General features: G+C 49.6%; 1 protein-coding gene across 1 annotated transcript in view; it reads right to left on the bottom strand.

The window, feature by feature from the left end:
• LGR6 (leucine rich repeat containing G protein-coupled receptor 6) overlaps positions 1 to 22705 on the bottom strand; it is a 115995-nt gene that overhangs the window by 16718 nt on the left and 76572 nt on the right. The window contains exons 6-7 of the mRNA XM_028120320.2: positions 18278 to 18349; positions 1618 to 1686 (exon numbers count right to left, since the gene is read on the bottom strand). Of these exons, the coding sequence (XP_027976121.2) occupies positions 1618 to 1686; positions 18278 to 18349 (141 nt within the window). The remainder of the gene's footprint in view (positions 1 to 1617; positions 1687 to 18277; positions 18350 to 22705) is intronic.

A 22705-nucleotide genomic window follows, 5' to 3' on the forward strand; every position in this document is an offset into this window, starting at 1 on the left:
TCCCCAAATGGAGGCTGGCTTGGATTCCAGGCCTGAAGACTAAGGAATCTAGAAGGGCAGCGGCAGCAGGAGGGAGGTACCAGCTCAGTGTCCAGGACTCTGGAAGCCAGGAATTATGAGTTTGGTTAGTTGGGGCAAACATTTTAAGATAAAAGTTGGACTGAGAAACACATGATCCAGGTTGAGCAGGCCCCTCCCAGCCACCCTTTTTTTCACTGGAGATTTCTAGTGTCTCCTCATGCCTTCCCTGCCTCCATGCCCTCTCTCTCTTCCCTCCCCTCTCCTTATTATTCCCACCTTCATGCTCGCCCCACAGGTCTCCCCAGACACCCCCAGCCCATGCCACCCGCCTAGGCTGCTCTCCTCATTCTCTCAAATTCCTTTGTGAATTTGCTCATTATGTTTTTGGACTCTTCCTTTATGTCTAATGCTGAGCTAAGCTCTGAGAGATTTAGAAGTTTCTTTAAACTTGTCCTCAAGCAGCTTTCTCTCAGTAGATGTAGAGATACAGAGACAGACAGACAGACACACCTATACTCATTGGGGACTCATTGGCAGTGGAGGACTTCTGACCCTTCCCCCAAGTTGGTCCGGTTGCTCCTCATCTGCCACACACACCTGGAATTCATACCTTCCAGCTTCTGATGGGGGGGGCGATGGGGGGGGTGGCATGGTGTTGGTCCAGCAGGTCTCAGACGGTAGTTTGAGTAAAGATGCTAGGCTGCCTGAAAGTGTGGGGCTCTGCTCAGAAATGTCAGGCTCCCTTAATCTGGTGCTGCTTTACTAACAATAGATCTCCTACTGCTTGCCAAGAGCCTCTCCTCCAGGAAGGTTGGTCTTTCTTGTGGTCATCTCTCTGCCCATTGAACTTCCAATCTCTACCTACTTGGTTCTTCTGTCTGAAACGCCACCCCCCCACTCCCCTATCATGGCCACCTAAATCCCATCCATCCTGTAAGACTAATCTCAGAAGTATTCGTCCACAATGTTCTTGCCACGTCACTCGGGATTCCCAGTCATTTTAGCTACTACTGTACAATTAGGGCTGGAATTATATACCGACCCGAAGCTGCTCTGTCCTGGCCCCTGACAGACCTAAAGGGTCCTCGGGGATAGCCCAGGTCTATCTGAATCCTTGATTATGTTTAGTAGCAAGCAGAGGGCTTGGCACAGTTGGTGCTAAAACAGAATAAAAAGAAGAGGTGTCTGTGGGGAACCACATCCAGCTTCTCATCTCCTCCTTGGAATCAGGTGCTGAGGAGTGACCCTGTTAACCAGCCCCCAGCTCCTCTCCTCATTCATCTCTGGACGCACCCCAACCAAGGCAGGGGCAGTGCCAGGCCCAGCCTACCAGGAGGTGTCGTGTGCCATGTGTCTCTCCAGGCTGGAAGGGCCCACGGCCATTTCTGCTGATGACACACCACTCGGAAACACTCCATGACAAACTAATGAGGTCTGTGACTACTCAGACCCGCGCTGGGGGCCGGGGAGGGCACCCAGCTCCAGTTTTTACAGACCACGGGAGATGAGGGTGTGAGGGAGGCCCAGGGCTGGCGGCGTCAGCCCCTGCCCTTGGGAGAAGAGAGGACACCCCCGGAAACCAGCAGAGATGCTTACAGTTCCTGCAGTCTGCCCAGTGTCCGGATGGCGATGGGGAACTCCTGCAGCTCATTATAATTCAGGTCTCTGGAATGGAAAGCAGAGCCGTCATTAGAAGGGTGGCTTAACAGGGCATGTCACGGCCCCTGAGAAACACAAACTTGGCTCTGGGATTGGCCGGAGAGATGCGTTTTCCAATTTGTCAGATCCAGCTGTCAGTGCCTAGAAACACATTTTTGGAATGTTCATATTCCATTCCTACTCCACAAATCCTCAGGCTTGAAGGCTTCCTGGCAGCAGAACTATTTTGAGGAGACCCGTGAGGGATATGGATACCTGGAACTGACTCCTTCAGAACAGTCCCCACTGGCTGAGGAAAATACCTCAAGCCTTTGGAGACATCAGTGGCTGGGGAAGGGATGGAGGGGAGAATGAAGCCATCTTTACCACCTTGTCACCCACACTAGGGATTCTGGAAGGTTCCGTCAGGCTAGTTGCGGCCTCTGCCGTCTATCAGAAAGATCACTGCTTCTTATCTTTGGGTGGTGGCAGGATGGCTTACACGTTTCTTCATTTCCTGATTTTTTTTTTTTTTACAATGAACATGTGTCACACGTACAACCAGCAAACAATGGAGGCAATTTTAAAAAGTAGTAGCCAGTAGGGGCGGCTGGGTGGCTCAGTCGGTGAAGCGTCTGACTTCAGCTGAGGTCATGATCCCAGGCCTGGGATCGAGCCCTGTGATGGCAGGCTCCTTGCTCAGCGGAGAGCCTGCTTCTCCTTCTCCCTCTGCCCCTCCTCTCGCTCGTACTCTGTCTCTCTCTTCTCTCAAATAAATAAATAAAATCTTAAAAGAAAAAGTAGTAGCAACCCAAGTTGGAAAGGAAGCAGGGAAACATGCATTCTAATACATGATTAGCAGGAGTTTAAATGTACATAATCTTTTAGATATGATTCAACAGGATCTTTTCAGATTAAAAGATTCATACCTAGTCACCCCAAGTCCAGGAATCTGTCCTACAGAAAAGCCCCCCGCCCCCGGTGTAAAGGTATATGGACGGGGATGCTCAGCACAGTGTTGTTTAGGCAGCAGGGGCCAGACTGTTGGCCCACACATGATCACAGCTTTGCACATTCCACCCTCTTAAGGGGTCTTCTGTGTTTGTGCCCTTCTGGCAAGGACAGGGTAACGGGAGAGAGGAGAAATGCACAAGACCAAGAGTCAATCGGATTTTCATTAGAGAAGATTTGGAACTGCCTGTGACAAAGGAGCTCCAAAGTCAGGGGGGCCCTGCCAAAAGAGAGGGGTGCTTGCATTGTGGGGAAGACAGTACAAGGTGACTGGGGAGTAGGGAGTAAGAGCCACAGAAGACTTTCCGGGAGTTTTGCTCTATGTTACGTGATGGGATTCTTTCCCTACCACTGCTATGAGAGACTTCAGAAGAGATAATCAACCCTCAAGATTTTTTTAAATTTATTTTTTAAAAGATTTTTATTTTCAAGTAATCTCTACACCCAATGTGGAGCTCGAACTCACAACCCTGAGATCAGGAGTTGCATGCTCCACCGACTGAGCCAGCCAGGTGCCCCTCAACCTTCAAGATTTTATTGTTATTATTTATTTATATATTTTTAACTTTCAAGATTTTAAAGTTGACTTTTGTTTCCCTCAGTGGCCAATGAGTTAGCCCCATATGGAACAGTGTCCCTCTTGACCCCCCAGGATGATCCCAGCCCAACTTCTCTCAGTCTTTTCAAGCCATCCCTGCCCTGACCACGTTCATGAGAGGACTATCCAATGCCAGGATAGGGGACCATGCCGAGGCCTTTTAATCACAGAGCGACTTGGCAGGTTCTGTGGGTAAATACTATGTTAACACAGAGATAATGACAGGTTCCCCTACATGACAAGGTCATTACACTTAATAGTCCACAGGTAGAGCCAGAAACCCAGCCCAAGGGCCAGAAGAGCAGTGACAACCGTCTGGCAGCCAATGAGCTGGATAATTGCGCCCCCTCCCCCCCTCCCCCCCAACACACACTAATTACCCGATTACACTCAGACTCCCATGGCGATCTTGGGTAATTACAGCATAAACCCTCCCGCTTTGCTCTGCTCTGCTCCGTTCCTTCGTGAATCCTACACATTTCCTTCCAATGACTCAAAACTTGATCCGCTCAGATGGACTCTTTCTGGTCTTAGATTTTATAAAGGATCCACCCTCACATCTCAATGTCTCCAAATTAAGGGTCCCCCTTTTAACTCTGCTCAGCCCGTTCAGGAATTCTCTACCATCACACAAGGAGAAATGGATAAGTAACAGAAGAGCACTTTCCATTAAAGCCTTCCTATTGTGGTGTCATCGTAAATGCAAAGAATTGCACTGGCCTGACCTCAGAGCTTCGGCTCACTGTTCCATCTCCCTGGAACACTGTAGATGTTTGCATGGCTTACACCCTCACTTCATTCAGGTCTCTGCCCAAATAACACCTCATCAGAGAGGACCTATCTGACCGCTCTATTTAATATAGCCCAGTCCATCACTCGAGTTCCCTTACCCTGTGTGGTAGATTGAAAGTGGTCACAAGTCTTCTCCTTTTGCAATACGTAAGTGTATCAGATCAACAGCCTGTATGCCTTAAACTTACACAATATGTCAACGATACCTCAATAAAGCTGGAGAAGAAGACGTGGCCACAAGTCCTTTGTGGCTTCTCCAATCAAGAAGTGGCCTCTACTTCCCCACTCCTGAGACTGGGCTGGCTTGTGACTGGCCCTGACCAACAGATTGAGGCAGAGAGGCCATGGTGTGAGCTGGTCTGAAGTCATGAGAAGCCTCAGCCTGTGCCATGCAAGGAAGCCTGGGCTAGCCTCCTGCAGAGGGGGCCATGTGGAGAGGACCAGACAAAAGCCAGCACCAAGGCCCCACTCACAGACTTGTGAATGAGGCTTCTCAGAGCCCCTAGCTGTCGCTGAACCTCTGGCTGACTGCAGCCTCATGAGTGAGCCCAGGGGAAGGCTCCAGCAGCAAAGCTCTGCAGACAAGCCAATCCACAGATGTATGAGAAACCATACATGACTGTTTCACACTGCTATGTTTTGGGCTGATCTGTTATGTAGCCATAGGTAACGAGAGATCCTGCTTTTCTTTTTCTCATAGAACATATTGATATCTGACATATATGTGTCTATTTTCTTCCCCCCTGCTAGAATGAACATTTCTTGAAAATGGAAACTTTGTTTCATCTTCTAAACACCAAAATACTGGCACAGAATAGTAGCTTAACAAATATTTGTAGAATGAATACATGAGGTCTAGATAAATGGATTGATGAAAAGCATTAAAGGACTCTTAAGAGTATCTAGGATATTTGGCAGAACATCCTTAAGATTTTGAGGCGGATGTCAGAAAAGGCACTTAGAGAATCCTGAGAGGCACCGTGAGGCTTGCCCAGGGCTCCAGAGACCAGGGGACAAGTCCCATGTGATTTTGCTATCACCGAGCCTTCTACAGTTCACTGGACTCATGTCCAGGCAGCCAAATTGAGTAGTTTCAGCCTTCCTTGGCAGTTTCTGGACAGGAATTCTGCCAGGAATGGCCTACCAGACAGTGGGAAAAGACAAAAAATAAAAGGCATGTGAGCTAAAAGGCCTTTTTTTTTTTTTGGTAGAGAAAAGCAGAGAATAAAAACTGCAAATGTCAAAAGAAATACTGCAAACTACATACCAGTGGGGTGGCCTGAATTTTCCCATTTGGACATCTATACACATTCAATGACCTGGGTAACTGGTGAAGCCCTGCTTCGTTTGTGCTGTGTAGATGCACTCTCTGGCTCTAACTGTCCAGGAAACATGTCTTTGCAACTCTCTCTGCCCCTGATGGATTCAATTCAGTGCAACGGATGTTTGTTTCCTGCTCAAAATATGCAGAGCATTATGCGGGGGAAAGTGGAAGTTAGAGAGATGGGTGAGAAACAGCCCAGTAGGGACAAATGCACAAGACAATCAGATGAGTGGGGACCTTCAGAGATCACACGGAGTGGGGAAGACCGGGAGGGCTTTGTGGAGATGTGGCGTTTGAACCGGATCTTGACAGCAGGGCAGGACTTCCATAGGCAGAGCGAAGGAAAGGACGGGTGCATCAAGCAGAGAGAGAAATGGTTTATAGGAAGTATGTGCCGTGGAGTTTGGAGAACACATAGCATCGTTTGGTTGAGCAAAGGGCAGTATTTAGAGGTGAGGCTGGAGGGGTGTCTCCCTGGACTGCTGTATACTCTCCTAACTGGAGTCCCTGCCTCCAAGTCATCCACAGAACACCCTTGGTTGAGCACTGATTATGTGTGGGGCACTAAGTGCTGTGCCTGAACGGTCTCTTAATCCTTAACACAGCCTAAGAGGTAGATACTGCTATCATACCCATTTTATAGTTGAGGAAAGTTAAGACAACAGAGATGTTAAATAAGTTGCCCAATCACACCCAGTTATTAAACTGCTGTGCCAGAGACCATTATCTGTCCACCAAAATCCACCCTCTCCTTTCTCTACAGCCGCGCAGCCCAATACCATAGCCACCAGTCACGTGTAGCTGTTTAAACGTAAATTAATTATGTTAGTAAAATTCAAAGCTCAGCTCTCAGTTTCACTAGGGACACTTCAGTGCTCAAAATATCATGAGGCAAACGGCTACCATATTGGAAGCACAGATTTAGAACACTTCCACCATCACAGAAAGTTCTGTTGGACGGCGCCATCCAAGAGTAATGGGAGGAACAGCCAGGGCAGAAGTGATTTTTACTTCTTAAAATTTTTTGAAGTTTACTTTATTTAAATTTAGTTAATTAACATATAGCATATTATTAGTTTCAGAGGTAGAGTTGAGTGATTCATCAGTGGTATATAACATCCAGTGCTCATCACATCACGTGCCCTCCTTAATGCCCGTCACCCAGTTACCCCATCCCCCGACTCCTAGTGCAGGATTTTTAAATAGCCAGCCTGTCTCCTCCGTGGTCTCTCTACCCTTCCACTAGCTGGATGCCAAAGACAGTGAGATTGTGGGGATGGCAAGATCCTAAGAAGCCAGGTCCCTGAGTCACCACACAGAGGAGGGCCACTTGACAAGAAGAAACACCCACTTTGGGCTATCATAGGATCCAGAAATAAACTTCTATTGTGTTTGAGCCATTATACATGTTTTGGCCTATTTGTCACACAATTTAGCTTACCTTAACTAATTCGGCATCACAGCCAGGATTTGAACCCTGGCAGTGTGAGTCCAGAATCCACACTCTTAGCTGCTACACATCTGCCAGAAAGATCTTTTTAAAATGCCAGACTGCCTGTGTCACTGTCCTGCTGAGAAATCTGAAAAGCCCTCCTCATTAGTTACAGCACAAAGTTCAAATTCCTGATGCCACATGTAATCTTCAGCTCCATCTACCATCTCGGCCCCACGTGTCTTCCCGGCCTTGTGTGTTTCTTCGTGCCCCTCATGCTCACAGCCTGGGATGCCCTTCCCCCAGCCTTAGCTGTTGAAATCCTAGCCCTCTTTGAAGTCCGGCTCAAATATACCTTCCTTCGCACACCCAACCCCATGCCTGCAGTCAGAATGAATCACTCGCTTTCTTGGTGCTTTTCTGATGTTTTCTCCAGAAACATGCTTAGCGTTAGAGTGGTAATAATGGTGGTGGTGGTAATAATGATGATAATAATAATAGTAATTACTATGGAACAGTCACGAGTCTGGGTGATTTATATATAGATATTAATTCATTTCATTCCTGTGCCAACCCTTTGAGGTAGATACTACTATCATCTTCATTTTGCATGTGAGAAACTGAGGTACAGAGAGAGGCAATCTGAGCACAGAATGGAAGAGCTAGGACTAAAACCCAGACAGTTTGAGTCCAGAATGGGGTTATCTGTGTACATAGTGTCTTCCCCATGAGACAGGGAGCTTGCTGCTATCAGGAAGCATGTGGGTTCCCTGTTGGGTCTCCTGAAGCCCATATGTGAATAGTCATTGTCAAGGATGACCATTTGAGCTATTGTCAAGGCCTGGAGATGGAGGCTGCTTTGGCCTTTGTGGCTGGCTGCATTGGGGCAGCGTTTCTGCCCCTTGGGATTAGAAGCTATCATGCAGCCTCTTGGCAATCGCAGAAAGACCTCTGCTGGCACAAGCTCCTTTGGTCTGACTTCTCCATTGCAGGGTGGTGTAGGATGCCTTAAACTTCAGCTGGAAAACTCATCCATGGCTTTATAGTCTATTATCTTTAACAGCCCAGAATCAGCCAGAAGCCCAGGAAGAGTTCATTGTTCTCAGCCAGAGAAGGGCTGAGGTTAAAGAAAAACCATTCCCAGTTCCAGCCAGAATTCAGTTCGGGGGCTGCAGCTGTCCATGGCTAACAGTCCCCGTCATCTGCTCAGCCGCTTCCAGGCAAATCCAATCAAAACTGACGGTAGAACCACACAATGGGTAAAAGTAGCTAAACAGGTGACCCAAGCCCCAAGCTGTTCAAGGATCCATATCCCCAATTTTCTCCTTTCCATCTGGCTCTGCAAAAATGGCCAACTCCTGAGATCTCTGGGGAGCCTCACCATGGATATAGAGCACAGAGATGGCAGGATTGAACAATCATCTTTTCTAGCCCCTTCTTTTTATTGATAAGGAAATGGAGGCTCAGAGAGAAGAGGTCAATCACTGCCAAGTCCCAGAGCCTGGATCTGAAGTTAGGTCTGTTGGCTCTTGGTTTAACATCTTCTCTATAGTCCACCCAGAGTTGCATCCTAGCTAGGCTCCAAGTAGCAGGGCTGAGAAAAAAGTTTTAGGGAGAGTGAGAAGGAGGATAAACGGAGAGGGAGGACCAGGCTTCTTCCCAGGGGAAGAAACTCCTACGGCAGCCTCTTGGGGTGCTAACAAGCATGTCAAAGCCAATTGGTGACAAGGCTAGATGCCTATTTGTGTGTTATGCGTTTCAGAGTAGAAAGAGCTTTGTCCTCTGTGTACCAACAGGATCACCTTGAACCAGTCACTTAACTTTGCTCAGTCTGTTCCTCACCTGTACATTAGGGATGCCCATTACATAAGGCTGCTCTGTTCACCTGGTCCAGAGCCTGCACAAAATAGATATTTAAATAATGCCAATTCAGGATGCCCAGGTGGCTCAGTCGGTTAAGCGTCTGCCTTTGGCTCAGGTCATGATCCCAGGGTCCTGGGATCGAGTCCTACATCAGACTCCCAGCTCCAGCGGGAAGCCTGCTTCTCCCTCTGCCTGCCCCTCCCCCTGCTTGTGCTCTCTCTCTCTCTCTCTGAGAAATAAAGAAAAGAAAAAAAAAAACAAATAATGCCAATTCTTTTCCCTTCTTCCTTTTACTAGACATGAGATACCAGAACAGATACTTCTATTCATCAGGCACTGCAACAGCAGACACACAAGTTGGTCTATCTACTCCTCACAACAATAAAGAAGGATTAATATAATTAATTGGGCTTCCACTTACACTTTTATTCTCAAGGCTAACATTTGTGTTTATTATCAGATCACAGATAAGGGCACATGGAGGAATGTGGGTGAGCCTAGCTCCCCAGCGTGAAACACAAAACACAGACGTTCCTGATTGTAAACTCTGAGCCGTTTTTATCTCCCAAAGGCCTGTAACAAAGGCGGGCAACAAATACATAACTTAATTGCTCTTCCCGTATTGCAGACTGAGGCTTTATCTCAATCTGACTCCACATGCTCGGGGCAGATGACCTGGCGAGCCAGGAACCAACAAAGACTTTATGACTAACAGCATTGTTTTACCTTCTAAACAACCTACATAAAAGGCCACCCATTAATAAATGCAGCAATTAGTAAAATTGTCCTCAGTTTCTATTGAGAGACACAGACACGCCTTCCTCCTAACCTCCCTCCACCCACGCTTGCTTCCCTGCCAGAAAGAAAATTGAGAAAATACCCAAAGCGACAGCAGCCCCAGCTGTAATGAAAGCTGCCGACCTCTGACACTGCCATTACTTGCTGCTCTGCCCTCATGAAGCACCTGGGATCAGAGAAGCCCAGCCCTGGAAGGGAGGCACGGAACAGTCCAATCTGCTCCCACACGGGACTCTGAGATTCCAGGAGGATGGGGATCCAGTTTCTGCCTGGACAAGGCAAATGGCAGGGCTCACGGACGAGGCTGGGCGTCCAGGGTGCCACAGCAGGGCTACTCTGAAGATTAAGTAACATCCTGAGCTAGAGCACCACCTTTCCTTCCTCCCTTGGCCCGTGTCCTGTCAGCTGGAAGATCATAAGTTATGCGTTAAGTGTCTTCCAAAGACGATCATCATATGCCACCTAAGACTTCTCCCACATTCTTTGAAGGTGTAGACAAGGCAATGTGGACATTTCACATTCTCACCACCCTCCCCAGAAAAGCCCTAGCCACACTTAGGAATGGTACAACAGGACCCCGTCCTCTAGATGTGGGCATACCCTGAGGCAGCACCTCCCTCACCTGGATGTCACGGGCCCGTTAATGCAGGGGACCTGAAGGCTTTGAGATTGCCCTGGTCCGAGCAGGATGCAGCCTGAGGATTTGTCCTAGTGACTTTAACTCACTGGTCTAATGTCAGGGTCCTGGGCTTCAAGCACAGGGCTTACGGGGAGGGCACCTTGCCCCAAGGCAAGGATAAGGGACCATCCCAGTGGGTTCAGCCCATGTTCGGGGCTTCAGTTTCTCCATCTGTTTCTCTAGGAGGGGTCTGGGCTGGAGACTCCGCACCGCACTAAGTATGGATGACCGGAGCTGGGATGAACCTTAGAGACTGGAGAGTCCACTGTCCTCACAGTACAGGTGAAGAAACTGAAGCTCAGAGAGGAACAGGGACTTGCCAGGGGCCATAAACCCATTCATGTGTTCAATAAATATTTATTGAGTACCTTCCTTGTGCCAGGCACCATGTCAGGTGCTACAAAAACTCATGGAGTGCGGTGCCTGGGTGGCTCAGTCAGTTAAGCGTCTGCCTTTGGCTCAGGTCATGATCCCAGGGCCCTTGGGATTGAGCCCTGCATTGGGCTCTCTGCTTGGCGGGAAGCCTGCTTCTCCCTCTCCCTCTACCTGCCACTCCCCCTGTTGTGCTCTGTGTGTGTCAAATAAATAAATAAAAATAAAATAAAATAAACTCATGGAGAGATGGGAGACAGACAACCAACAAACAACCGAAATAAATAAATAAATAGAATCAATATCAGATTGGTGAGTGCCATAGAGAAAATTAAGTAGGAAAAGGAGATGGAGAGTAATAGGAAGTGTTGCAAAATAGTGATCGGGGAGGACCTCACTAAAAAGGTGACATGTGGGCAAAGACCTGAAGGATGTGGATAATGAAATGGAAGAACTTTCCAGACAAAGGGAAGAGTCAATGCAAAGGTCCTGAGGCAGGAGCATATCCGCCTGGTATATCCAAGGAAGCCACTGTGCCTGGAGTAGACTGGAGGAAGAGGTGGCAGGGTGTCACATCACCTGGGACCTTGTGGAACTTGTAGGCTTCTTTCCAGAACTTTGTAGAACTTCGGCTTCTTTCCAGAGTATGATGGGGAGCCACTGGAGGGTTTTGAATAGAAGAGTAACATGATCTGATTTGTATTTTAAAAGAATCTCTCTGGCTGTTGTGTTGAAAATAGACTGTAGAAGGACCAGGATGAAGGCAGAGTAGCCAGGTGAGAGAAGGATGCTGGCTTGGACTGGCACAGTAGCCGTCAAGGGGTGAGTCGTCAGATTCTGGGGAGCCAGGGAAGTGAGGTCAGAATGCTGGCAACAGTGCAGGAATAATAAGTTAAAAAGAAGTCAGGACTCCTGATCTAGAACCCTTTAGTCTCTGTGATAGCAGGGGCTGCAATTTTCTTGTTCATACATGTTTCCCTAGTGCTCATAGTGATGGCCTGGCACATACTAGCAGCTCAATAAATATTTATGGAATGAGAAAATCCAAAGAAACGGAAAAGAGAGTGGTAATTATTGTTTCCTTTTTAAAAAAAGATTTATTTATTTATTTATTTGAGAGAAAGAGAGCAGGGGGAGGGGCAGAGGGAGAGAATCCCAAGCAGACTCCCCACTGAGTGCAGAGCCCAATGTGAGGCTCCATCTCACGACCCTGAGATCATGACCTGAGCTGAAATCAAGAGTCATGGACGCTTAACTGACTGAGCCTCCCAGGCACCCCCGGTAATTATTGATTCTTACCAGCTCCTCCTTCCCACAGATATTAAGGGCCAGACCTGAACTTCGTCTCCTCTCCATGGTGTCTACCAGAGAACCTGTTGCTAAGTGGTTCCCACGGGGTGCCACCAGTGCCCAACTCCCCACCCCACTCCCTTAACCTCCAGTTCTCCCCACCCCTCAGCCACTGCAGACCAGCTGACCAGGGTACCTGTGGGAGCAGCAGAAGTTGAGAGTAGAAGCTTTGGCCCCATTGCCAGTGATGAGAATGGTGACCTTGGCCACCCCAAGCACCAGGGCGGTGGGAAAGGGAATGTTGTACCGGGAAGAACTATTAATAACATGTCATGGTATCAGAACACAAGACAAACTCACTGGGCAGCTCGATTTTCTGCCGGTGAGAAGTCATTAGTGGTTCTGAGGGGAAAGCCAGAAAAAAAAGTTTTATATGGAACAATAAATTCCTCTATAAGCCACAAAACCCCACAAATTTGCAGCTAATAAACCCACAAATGTAAGATGATTAAGAACTGGCAAGGAAAGAGGTCCTCAGTTCTTACAGGGTTAGCCTGGAGAAGCAGTGTGGTCTGATGGGCTGAAGCTGGGCCAAAGGCAGAGCAACTCGGGTTCAAGTCCTGGCTCTTAAAGAACTGGATGACCTTGAGTGAGTCAACTACTCTCCGCCTCAATTTCCTCACCTGTATCACAAGGATGCACAATCCCTGTCTTGTTTTCCTTAACAAGTGGTTGTTGGGCAGGGTGGGCGTGGGGATACGTGAGCTCTGAGGTGCAACAGCCTTTACAAAACTATTTTTTTTCTCTTAACTGCAGGCAATTATCAGTGGGATGATTAGCACTTTCCTTAAGATTAGAAAGAAAATTGAGAAGATTCATCTGAACCTCTGCCCCACCCACGCACCTGCCCCAGAGGGCATGGCCGCAGAGGTAGCTACCGTGGGTTGAACTATAGCTCCCTCAAAAATACGTCCATGTTCTAACCCCTGGAATCTGTGACTATGACCTTATTTGGAAAAAGGGCCTTTGACGATGTATTTAAGTTAAGGATCTTGAGGTATGATCATCCTGGACTAATAGGATGGCCTAAATCCAGTGACAAGTGTCCTTAGAAGAGGAGACAGGCAGAAGGCCATGTGGGGACAGAGGCAGAGTCTGGACAGGGACAGGTGCATCTAAGCCAAGGAATGCCAGGGGTCGCCAGCAGCCACCAAAGGTGAGAGGGAGGCCTGGAACAGATTCTGCCTCAAACCTCCAGAAGGAACCAACCCTGCCAGCACCTCAATTTTGGGCTTCCGGCCTCTCCCAGAACTGTGGGAGAATACATTTCTCGGTTTTTTTTTAAGCCACAAAATTTGTGGTGATTTGTTATGGCAGCCACAGGAAACTATATAGTAGCCATGCCCTGACTCCCTGGGAACTCTTATCCACCCTAGAGAGGGGATGAGTCACCCCCTGGACTGCTGCAAAAGGACACCTCTGGGCAACACTGTCCCTGCCACCTTAGGACACAATATGAAATGAAGGAGGAGGAGGAAGGAGGAAGAAGAGGGGGAGAAAGGGAGGGAGGGGGGGAGGGAGGAAAGAAGGAAAGGAAAGGAAAGGAAAGGAAAGGAAAGGAAAGGAGGGAGGAAAGAAGGAAAAGTTATTTCATTAATTTGGTGGGGGGAGAGGCACATTGCTATCTATCCAGCATTAAATGGGAGGACAAGAAAGAGAAAGCCAACATAAATGAAGCACTCACAGTGTTCCAGGCACTGTAAATAATGCTGTATGAATGGTAAAATATCATGCCCATTTTCTCTGGTGGAAACTGAGGCTCTTGAGAGGTCAGGTGACTTGCACATGTCACATGCTGGTGGCAGAGCTGGGATCTGAAAGCAGGTGTGCTAACTCCGGTCCAGTCCTTGTTCGACTCTAGGATGTTCCTGAGCCCTGGAAGAGCCTCCGATGGAAACCTGCCTGGTTCTTCTGTCCCAGCCAAAGGCTGATCATCAGGCCCAGGACTGAGAGATGGCCAGATCCTCCCAGGACCAAGTTAGAGCAGAATCTGTTGGTGTGGGTGGTTTCAATGACATGGAGACAGAGGAACACTTGCTGAAGCAAAAATAGTCTGCAGAAGCAGATCACTGGGGCATCTGGTGCCAGCGGAGGTTTACAAGGAAGGCGTGATCTTGTATTAAAAGGCAGAATTCTATAAGTTCCTGCTTTGCCCTCCTCTCCTCACAGACCTCAGTTGAATGCTGGTCCTGATTTGTAAAGGGAGCTAGAACCAGGAAGTTTCTGTTCCCACTATGACCCCAAGCTCCCCTCCAAAGGGGAAAGGTCCAGCCAGCACAGGAGCTCCAACAGGCTCTGATGTGTTTAATGAGGTTCTAACAGAGCCCAGATATCATTGCCCAAGAATGAGGGTGGAAAGGCACTGTTGTCCCCAGATCCATCCTAGGCCCTGCCCCTCTGAGTTCTACCTAAGATACAGACATCAAATTCCCAGATCTAGGGAGTGGGGGCAGGCCCTGTGGGTTGTAATTGCATTTGCTAGGCTGTATGTATGTATTTATTTATTAAGCACAGATTTTATTGGTAGGTTTAGCTGGGGATTCAAGAATCATGACCTGACAGCAGCTGACTAGCATTCTGTGGCCTCTAAGCATGGATTTCCAGGCATTGATGTAAGGGCGCAAGGGCCTGGTTTCAGGTCCCTGGGACCTCCTGGGAGAACCTTCCCAGAATCATTCCTGGTCACGCTTTCTCTTATTTCTCAACCTGGGAAGTCTTGTAATTAATCTGATCTCACAGGAGCTAGGGTTACGTGGAACAATGTATTAGGAGGAAAGAGGTTTGGATTCTAGTGGTTTACCATCACTTACAAACTACAGAAATGTGGGCAACTCATCCCCAATTCTGGATTTGGTCTGATCTGGAAAGTGGAGGAAATAGCATTTCAAGAGTTCAGGGCTGGCTCATCTCTGATTCTGAAATTCCCAACAGGAGTGGGACATCCTCACCGTGGGAGCAGAAAGGAGCTATGCGTGCAGGACAGAGTTTGTCCTGTCTCCCTCCGGCTGGGGTTTCTTGGCAAGGTCTGGAATGATAATGAAGGCAAGGCATCAGGAAAAATGAAAGCAAGGTCCCAGAGCCTCTCCCTGAGACCTCCTCACAGTGCAGCAAGGCTTGTGCCTGGGGCCTGTGGAGTCTGCATGCTTTGCTCTGCTCGCCCAGACCCTGGGCCCTGCCCAAATCACTTGGATTAGCTTGGCTCTTTCAGAGTAAAAGAGAACATGGTGCATGCTCATCTCACTCACTCCTCACGATCTGAGGTAGCCCACTGTGCAGACAGGGAAACGAGGCTCACAGAGGTGAGGCTACTTGCCCTGGCTGACCCAGCTTGCAGAGGTAGAACCAGGGGTGGGACCCAGGCGGCCTGGCCTCCAGAGCAGAGGGCATAAGCGAGCCCGTGTCACCATGGGTGTGCTTGCACCAGGTGTCTGTGTGCTGCACAAGGGCGCGAGGTGGGAGTGCCCACTGTGCGGTCAAGAGCGTGGAGGGCCTGAGACACATGGGCGCATGGCGTGCGCACTGTGTGTGCGTATGCATCGCCTGTGGCGTGTGGTAAAGGATGGCTGTGTGACCACACATGCACTGGCCCGTACGGGCCCCTCCTCCCCAGGTGGAAGGGCTGGGTGCCGCTCTCCCTCAGAGAAGCCTGCAGACAGAGCCAAACCACAGCTTGGGCTAGAGGGGGTTGATCTCCCCCCTGCTGCAGAGATGAGAGAGGTCTAAGTGGCAGAGATTTAGGGGCCCGAGGGAGAAATACCCTTCCAGTGAAGACGCTCACATGAAAAGCTCCAAAGTAATAACCGAGGCTGCAAAGTGTGCCAATTATGCAACAATTAAAAGGTTTGACTATCTTTCTTTCTCCTTTTATTCTCCCAGCCACTCCTCCCCCTTTCCACATCTGGCTGCCCCTCCAGGCTCCCCCAGCAAATGCTGGAGGGGGGGCGGGGGAGGGATAGAGGATAAAGAACACACTTTTCCCCTTTTTAATTGGAGATCAAAAGTTGGAAGGAGAGCTTATCCCTCAAGGGCAGGGAGGGAAGGGTTGTTGTTGAGATTGAGGCCCTCAGAGGAGGGGATGGGGACAAGAAAGGAGTGCAGGGCAGGTTCCTAACACGGATTTCCAGGCTCTGTATGAACCCTACACACATCATCTCATTTACTCCACATGTCAACCCCATAAGATCCGTGTGATTAGTGGTATTATATTGCAGATTAGAAAACTAAGACTCACGAAGGCAAATGCCTTGACCAAGGTCATACAGCTGGGAGAACTGACATCACCCCAGGCGATCTGATGCTAACGGCCATAGACTTTGCTATAAGGCTTTCTCCTGTCTCTTAGCCTTGCCCTTCCCATCTGGACAGTGGGTGCAGGTCCTGGGCTTTGTGTGATAGCCAAGCACTCTCATAGATGAAAGGTACAGTGGGCACTTAGTGGCAGGATTGCTCTGTAATTAAGCCAGCACCAGCTGAGCCAAATGCCCTGCGCAGCAATCCAGTGGCTAATTGAGAAAGAATTAGGCAGTGTGCCCCAAAAGTGAAGAAATAGCCGCTAGGTGGCTTTTTAGAGGTGCCAACCCACACCCAGTATACATGCCCCCTCCCCACTGGATTTCCCAGCAGAACTAACAGCCCTCACACTCCAGGGCAGATAACACTGGGCTCCTTCCCACTCTGCTGATGCCCAGCAGCTCCAAACACCATCCCCGCCCCAACTCTTACATCTCCTGAGGGAGGGCGGCGTTGGGGACATGGACCTTAAGAGAACAATGGCCATCCCTTACATCTGAGATCCTCCAAACACCTAGCACATAGTAGATTTGCACAATTCACATTCAACTCAGATGACTAAGGAGAGCAGGGCACTAAGCTAGGAGCTTTCATGGACATTTTCTCAGTTAACACATCCCAGACCTGCTCTGTCCCCAACTGAGGGAGTAACTCTGGAAGCGCCATGCCGCTTCCCTGGCCCTCAGTTTGCTAGTATGTTGATGGGGCAGGCTACAGTGCCCAGCTTTAACTGGCCAGCTGTCTGTGAAGGCTAGAGAAGAGAGACAGAGCCCAGGTCACGCACAGTGGTGCGGAGAGGTTCCAACTTTTCTGACTCCAGGCTGGGGCGCACCCTCCCACAGCCCACTCCTGGGCACTCAGTCAGCGGCAGGGTGAAGACGCGGGAGAACGAGACCCAGCTCTGCCATTTCTCCTGCTTCAGGCCAAGCCCAAGAGAGCCACCGGGCTCCTGAGTCTCCTGCCCACAGAAAAGAAGAATGGAGCATTGGTCTCGGTCCCCCCGCCCGCCCATTCCCTTCCCCTCCACAACTGCAAACGCAGACAGCCCAGGCCTCCTGGGCTAGACGTGTCAAATGGTTTTCCCCAAACCATTGCCTCCTCGGGTCACAGCTTGTCTCCCAGCCTTTTCTCCTGGGCTGCTTTGGATTCTTGAAAATCCCTTACCTTGGGAGCTCGGGTGTGTGTCTGGGTGTTGGGTGGGGAGGGGGGAGGTGGAGGAGGGGAGGCAAAAGGCACTGTGACCTTGCTCCTGACACCGTGAGCCCTGCCCCAACCTTAGTGGCTGACTCTTGGAGCCCGGGGGTGGGGGGTCCCTCTCTCCCCGGTGCTGGCGGCCTGCACCAGGTGGCTGTGGCAGTCAGCTCCCTTGTGGGCTCTGCGGGACCCCAGCTGGCATGGCCAGCATACTGAGGGAGCCCAGCCAGTTGTTTGCTCAAATGGGGCCCACTCAGCCCACTCTGTGGGGCCTGGCAGGACTCCAGAGGAAATGATGGGAGGGTTTGGGTGCATTCTGACCTTAACGGAATTCCAGGATGATGATGTGTGAATAATATGGCTTTTTGAGAGTCAACAACTTGGGTGCTTTTTATAGTCAGGTCGGAGTGCTGAATGGGCCATCTCCCCATTAATCACTGGGCTAGTTAGATCCACTGGCAAACTGTACCAGCATGACTCCATGGCATTCCCCTCCCTTCTGTCAGCAACTACCTACCCTTAAACAGATGTCAAAGCTGCCATCAAGTCAGCCCCACCCCCACCCCCACCCCCAAGCCTTCTAGTCCCCAGGCTCAATATCCTCATTCTTCTGGCTCGCCTACCTAAAATGTTCATTATTTTGGTGGTCTCTGCCGGCAGGGATCCTAGATTCCCCCAGTCTGGGCCACCCTGAACTCCCAAAGGCACATTCTACCCATCTGAAGGAGGAAGGAATGCATTCATAGTGACATCCTAGAGAGAATGCCAGGGAGGGCCACGTGGGTGAGCAGGCCTGGAGCCAGGGCCCAGCATCCCAGTCCCTCCGGCTTCTCTCTCCACCAGCCTCCCCTCCTGCCTCCAGGCGTCCAGGCTTTCCTCACCAGGATAGGGCCCCACCACAACCCCAGCACTCACAGTGTCTCCAGATTGTGCAGCCCCTCAAAGCTGTGGGTCCCCAGATGCTGGATGCGGTTGTTATGAAGATGCCTGTGTGGGAAGGAAAGGCACGTCAGAATGGGTGCCCACAGCATCGGGCAAAGGGCGGGGGGGGGGGGCATAGAAAGCAGATGGTGGCTTAAGTCGGAAGGTGGAGGCAGAAGCATGAACAGACTGACCCCAGTGGTCCAGCCCTTTGTCTCCAGAGACAAAATGACTGGCCAAGACTGACTTCTGAAGTTACAATCTCCAAGGCTAGATCAACCATGGACTCTATGGTTTTAACTTCCTATTGAAGGAAAATGTGAGAGGAGTGCCCAAGGTCAAGGCTAAGGTAGGCCCCCACTAGGCTCTTAGAGAGAGACCTGATGTCAGGGGGGCTCCAGTCTGAGGCTTCTTCTATAGTCCTGCTCCCCAGGACCCAGCCCGCCTGACTCAGTGGCCAGACGCGCTTATGGGAGCCAAAAGCAAACCGCTATAGACAACATATAATTAAAGGCTAAGCTTTCTGTTATAGCTGGAGGGAGCTGTAGACAGGCTCAGAGATGGGAGACGGGTGGGACCAGAGGAGTCAGGGAAGGCTTTACAGAGGTGGCGATCCAGAGCAGGTCCTTGAAGGGTAGGTGATCTGGACAAGCAGAGGGAAGGGCATTCCAGGTAGAAGTAATGGGGATGAAGGGGGGGAGGTGGGAAGGAGTATGTGCATCTGTGCTGGATGGTGAAGGGCCTGGCCAGAGTGCATGTAGGTTGGGGAGAGGTAGGAGATCGGTTTGGAAGAGATTTCCAAAGTAAATAGCTAACTGAAAACAAGTGACAGAATGTTCTTCTCCCAATTCCTAAAGAAATAAGCAAAAATAGCAAAAAATAAGACCCCTGCCTCCAGCCCAAGTATTACAAGTAGCAACAAAGCAAGGACAGAGACATAACCCAATGTAAATAAACTGCACAAACTAGTGATCGAAGAAAAACTCTGGAACTCCTAACCAGTCTCGCTTTCTCCAGGAATTGAACTGGCAAGAAAACAAAATCCTGAGAATTTCTCCTAAAACCCCAAATCTAAAAGAGAAGCAACTCTGTGGATAAGGTTTATTTCCCTTCCCCATGTCTGGCTTCCAGAGGAAACAGGTGGAACTGAGGAGTAAAATAAAGGCTCCAGGCTACTCACTGACTTGAGGAAATGACTTGAAGCCCAAGGGAATTCTTGGGGGGAGGGAGTGAACTCACACATTTAACACACTCTGAATCTGCAGACAGAGCAGAGCCCAGGCTGCCTGCCAAAGACTGGGCTCCCCCTCAGAGCACACTCCACCTACCTTCACCCCACCACCAGGGCACAGAAAAGCAGATGGAACCTCATTTACCCACAATACTAGCCCACAAACTACAGCTTGGAGGGGAGAACCCATGGGGCCCCAAGACGACACAGCTAGAACAAGTAGACAGCTTTCTACGCATGAGCCAGAACAAAGAAATCACATGGCAATTATGGATGCACCAGGGAGACCGAGGACGGGGAGAAGAGAGGGTGCAAAGGCAGGTAAAGTTCCAAGCCAAGAAAAAAAAAAATACAACAAATGGATGAGGGACAGAAGGAAATTTACCACAATGGCCTCCTGCTACAAAACGAACTCAAAACACAATATTTCCAAGATGAAATTTTAAAAACGAAAGAGAAAATGACATCATAGGCAGCAAAAACAAACTGAGAACCAAAACTACATCATTAAAAAAATTAGTCAATAAACTCGAGCCAAGGAACCAGGTCAACGCTGCCGAAAATTGAACTGGTGTTGGAGAAAAAGCTTGAGATAATCACGGTGAATGTGGCTAAATGAGACAAAAAGGTTAGAACAGAAATGCACAGACGGAGAAGACACAAAGGTGATTCAACACAAGGATAACTGACATGTCTGAGGGAGAGAATCCAAACATGAGACGGAAGATGTATTCAAACACAGACTACAGAAGAAAATTCTCCAAAGTGAAGAAAGCATAGAATCTGCAGCTCACAGGCATACACTGGCCCAGGAAAATCGGATGTAGAATATTCTACACTGTGACATATTCTAGTTAAGCTAGTAAAGTTCAAGAATTAAGAAGCCTCTTCAGAGGGCGCCTGGGTGGCTCAGTTGGTTAAGCCTCTGCCTTCAGCTCAGGTGATGATTCCATGGTCCTGGGATCGAGCCCTGCATCGGGCTCCCTGCTCAGCGGAGAGCCTGCTTCTCTCTCTCCTGCTTCCCTTCTTGTGCTCTCTCCCTCTGTCAAATAAATAAATAAATAAAATCTTTAAAAAAAAAATAAGCCTCTTTAGGCAGAAAAAGGGGATTTCTTTCTTCTTCCAAGGGGAAGAAATCATGCAGACCTCCAAGATGCTGTTCACATACCAAGGCGACAGGAAGACCCTATCCAGCACAGATGGATAGGGATGGGGGTCCTGAGAGTCATGAGTCCTGTATATCTTCCCCATCCTTGTCTACCTGCGCCACCAGGTTCCGCTGAGAGACAGGCCCCTCCCATAGGCAGCTTCCGATTCCACAGGGAAAACGCAGCCTTCTGGAAATAAACTATCTCCCCTTAACAAGGGCTTTTGATTTTTCTTACTGCCTCCATGCCTGTCTCCCGACTGTCACTGAACTCTTATCATTTCTTCCTGCCTCCTGTTGGACTCTCGTTTCCATTTTCCAGCCCCTTCCGCCTCCCCAGCATCTCTGGTCTACACCCTCTCAGCTTCCTAAACATCCAGCTCCAGGGTTCCAACGGCCTCCTCCAAACCACTCACTCAGCCCAGGCATCCTGGGCACCTGTAGCAGCCAGGCTTGGGGCAGGGTGTTGGGGTTTAAGAATCCGGATGAAGAGACAAGATTTGCATGAGTGACACTAGCGCTGCCCAATTAAGTGCTGCCTGGGGGGTCCCATCAGGGCCAGAGCAGTGACGCGAAGGACTTCACAGCAGTCTGATAAAAGTACCAGCTTGGGTTTGAATTGCAGAGAAGCCCCTTCTCCTCCATCCCACTTGTCTACTCACACCGCCAGCCAGACTCCTGTGCACCAGTTGGGTTTAACCAAACTTTCCTACTTTCTATCACACCCAGTCTTCCTTATCTGCCTCCCGGGTCTTTCTATACCTCATCCCATAGTTCCTGGACAGCTTCCCCCAGCCCCCTCTCCCCTCCCAGGTCCTGGTGAGTTGGAGGCAGGACAAAGGGGTCATGTTCCTGGCCCTGCCCCAGGAAAAGGGACCAGTTCCCCTTGAGCTTTGCTCCTGCACCAGTAGGTTTTCTTCCCTTGGCCCTCCTTTTGTCCGGTGGGGTCCCCCCCAATCCCGATCTGTAGCACACCTAGCATTCCGATTCCCTGGTTCCCAGCCAGACTTTGGAGTCATTCTTGATTCCCCTTCCTGCTGCTCTTTCCTAGATCAGACTTACCCTTCCTTCAAAATATCCCTCACAGTCATGTCTTCCCTTCCATTCCTTCTGCCACCTCCTTAAACTAGACTTCGGTTGATAGACAAGAGCCTCCTAAATGTCCCCCTGTTCCCATCCATCCTCCCAATTAGCCTTCCTGAGATACCCCCCTGCTCATCTTTACTCCTAAACCTCCAAGTTTCCCTTCCCCACTGACAGACAAAAGCCAAACTCCCTGTTCTAACACCGTGAGCCACCTGCCCCCGCCCCGCCACCTTTCCAGCCTCGTTCTGCAAGAGGATCCTCTGCTCCCACCAGCCTGGCCTATTCGCTGTCACCACGCAGCCGGGCTTTCCCCTCGGTGTCTTTATGACACTGCTTGGAACACTGCCATTGTCTTCACCTGTCTGGTTCTCCATCAACTTCCCAGGCCCAGGACCCACCCCACCTTCCCCACGAAGACTTCCCCATCACCCCTACACTTGCTCAGCCACCCCAGATTGCCGACGCTGCGTGGGTCTGTATCTATCATCAGCTATCTTGATATAAGTTACATTACATCATTAGCTGTCTTTTCCCATATTTATTCCACTCTTTCAACTAGACTGTCAGCCCCTGGAGGGCAGCAGCTGTTCACATACTTCTCTGACTCTTCAGTGCCCCACATAGGGTTTCTAGAAACAGCTGCTGCTGCTCATTTGTCTGAGACTCCTCATGTGGCCCTCATTTTCCCAGTTTTGTCTCTCGTGGAGATCTGACCCCATTCCCTCCAGGTGTCACAGGGCTGTCACCAAAACGAGAATCGGTCACCTTGCTGTTCACCCTCTATAAATACCCCCACTGACTCCCAAAAGGAGGGATGGAATGGCCATCCTGATAGAAGGACGTGATCCATAAGGATGCTCCTCTTGGTTTTCCAGTCTCCCAGGACAGAGAATTAGACAAATTGGTGCCTGAGTTTTCGGCTTTCAGATGGACCTATACATCATCCATTCTCTGGTTT

Source organism: Eumetopias jubatus, unplaced genomic scaffold, assembly GCF_037043125.1.
Source record: "Eumetopias jubatus isolate StellerSeaLion01/CBP00866 unplaced genomic scaffold, mEumJub1_p1.0 scaffold_12, whole genome shotgun sequence".
NCBI lineage: Eukaryota > Metazoa > Chordata > Mammalia > Carnivora > Otariidae > Eumetopias > Eumetopias jubatus.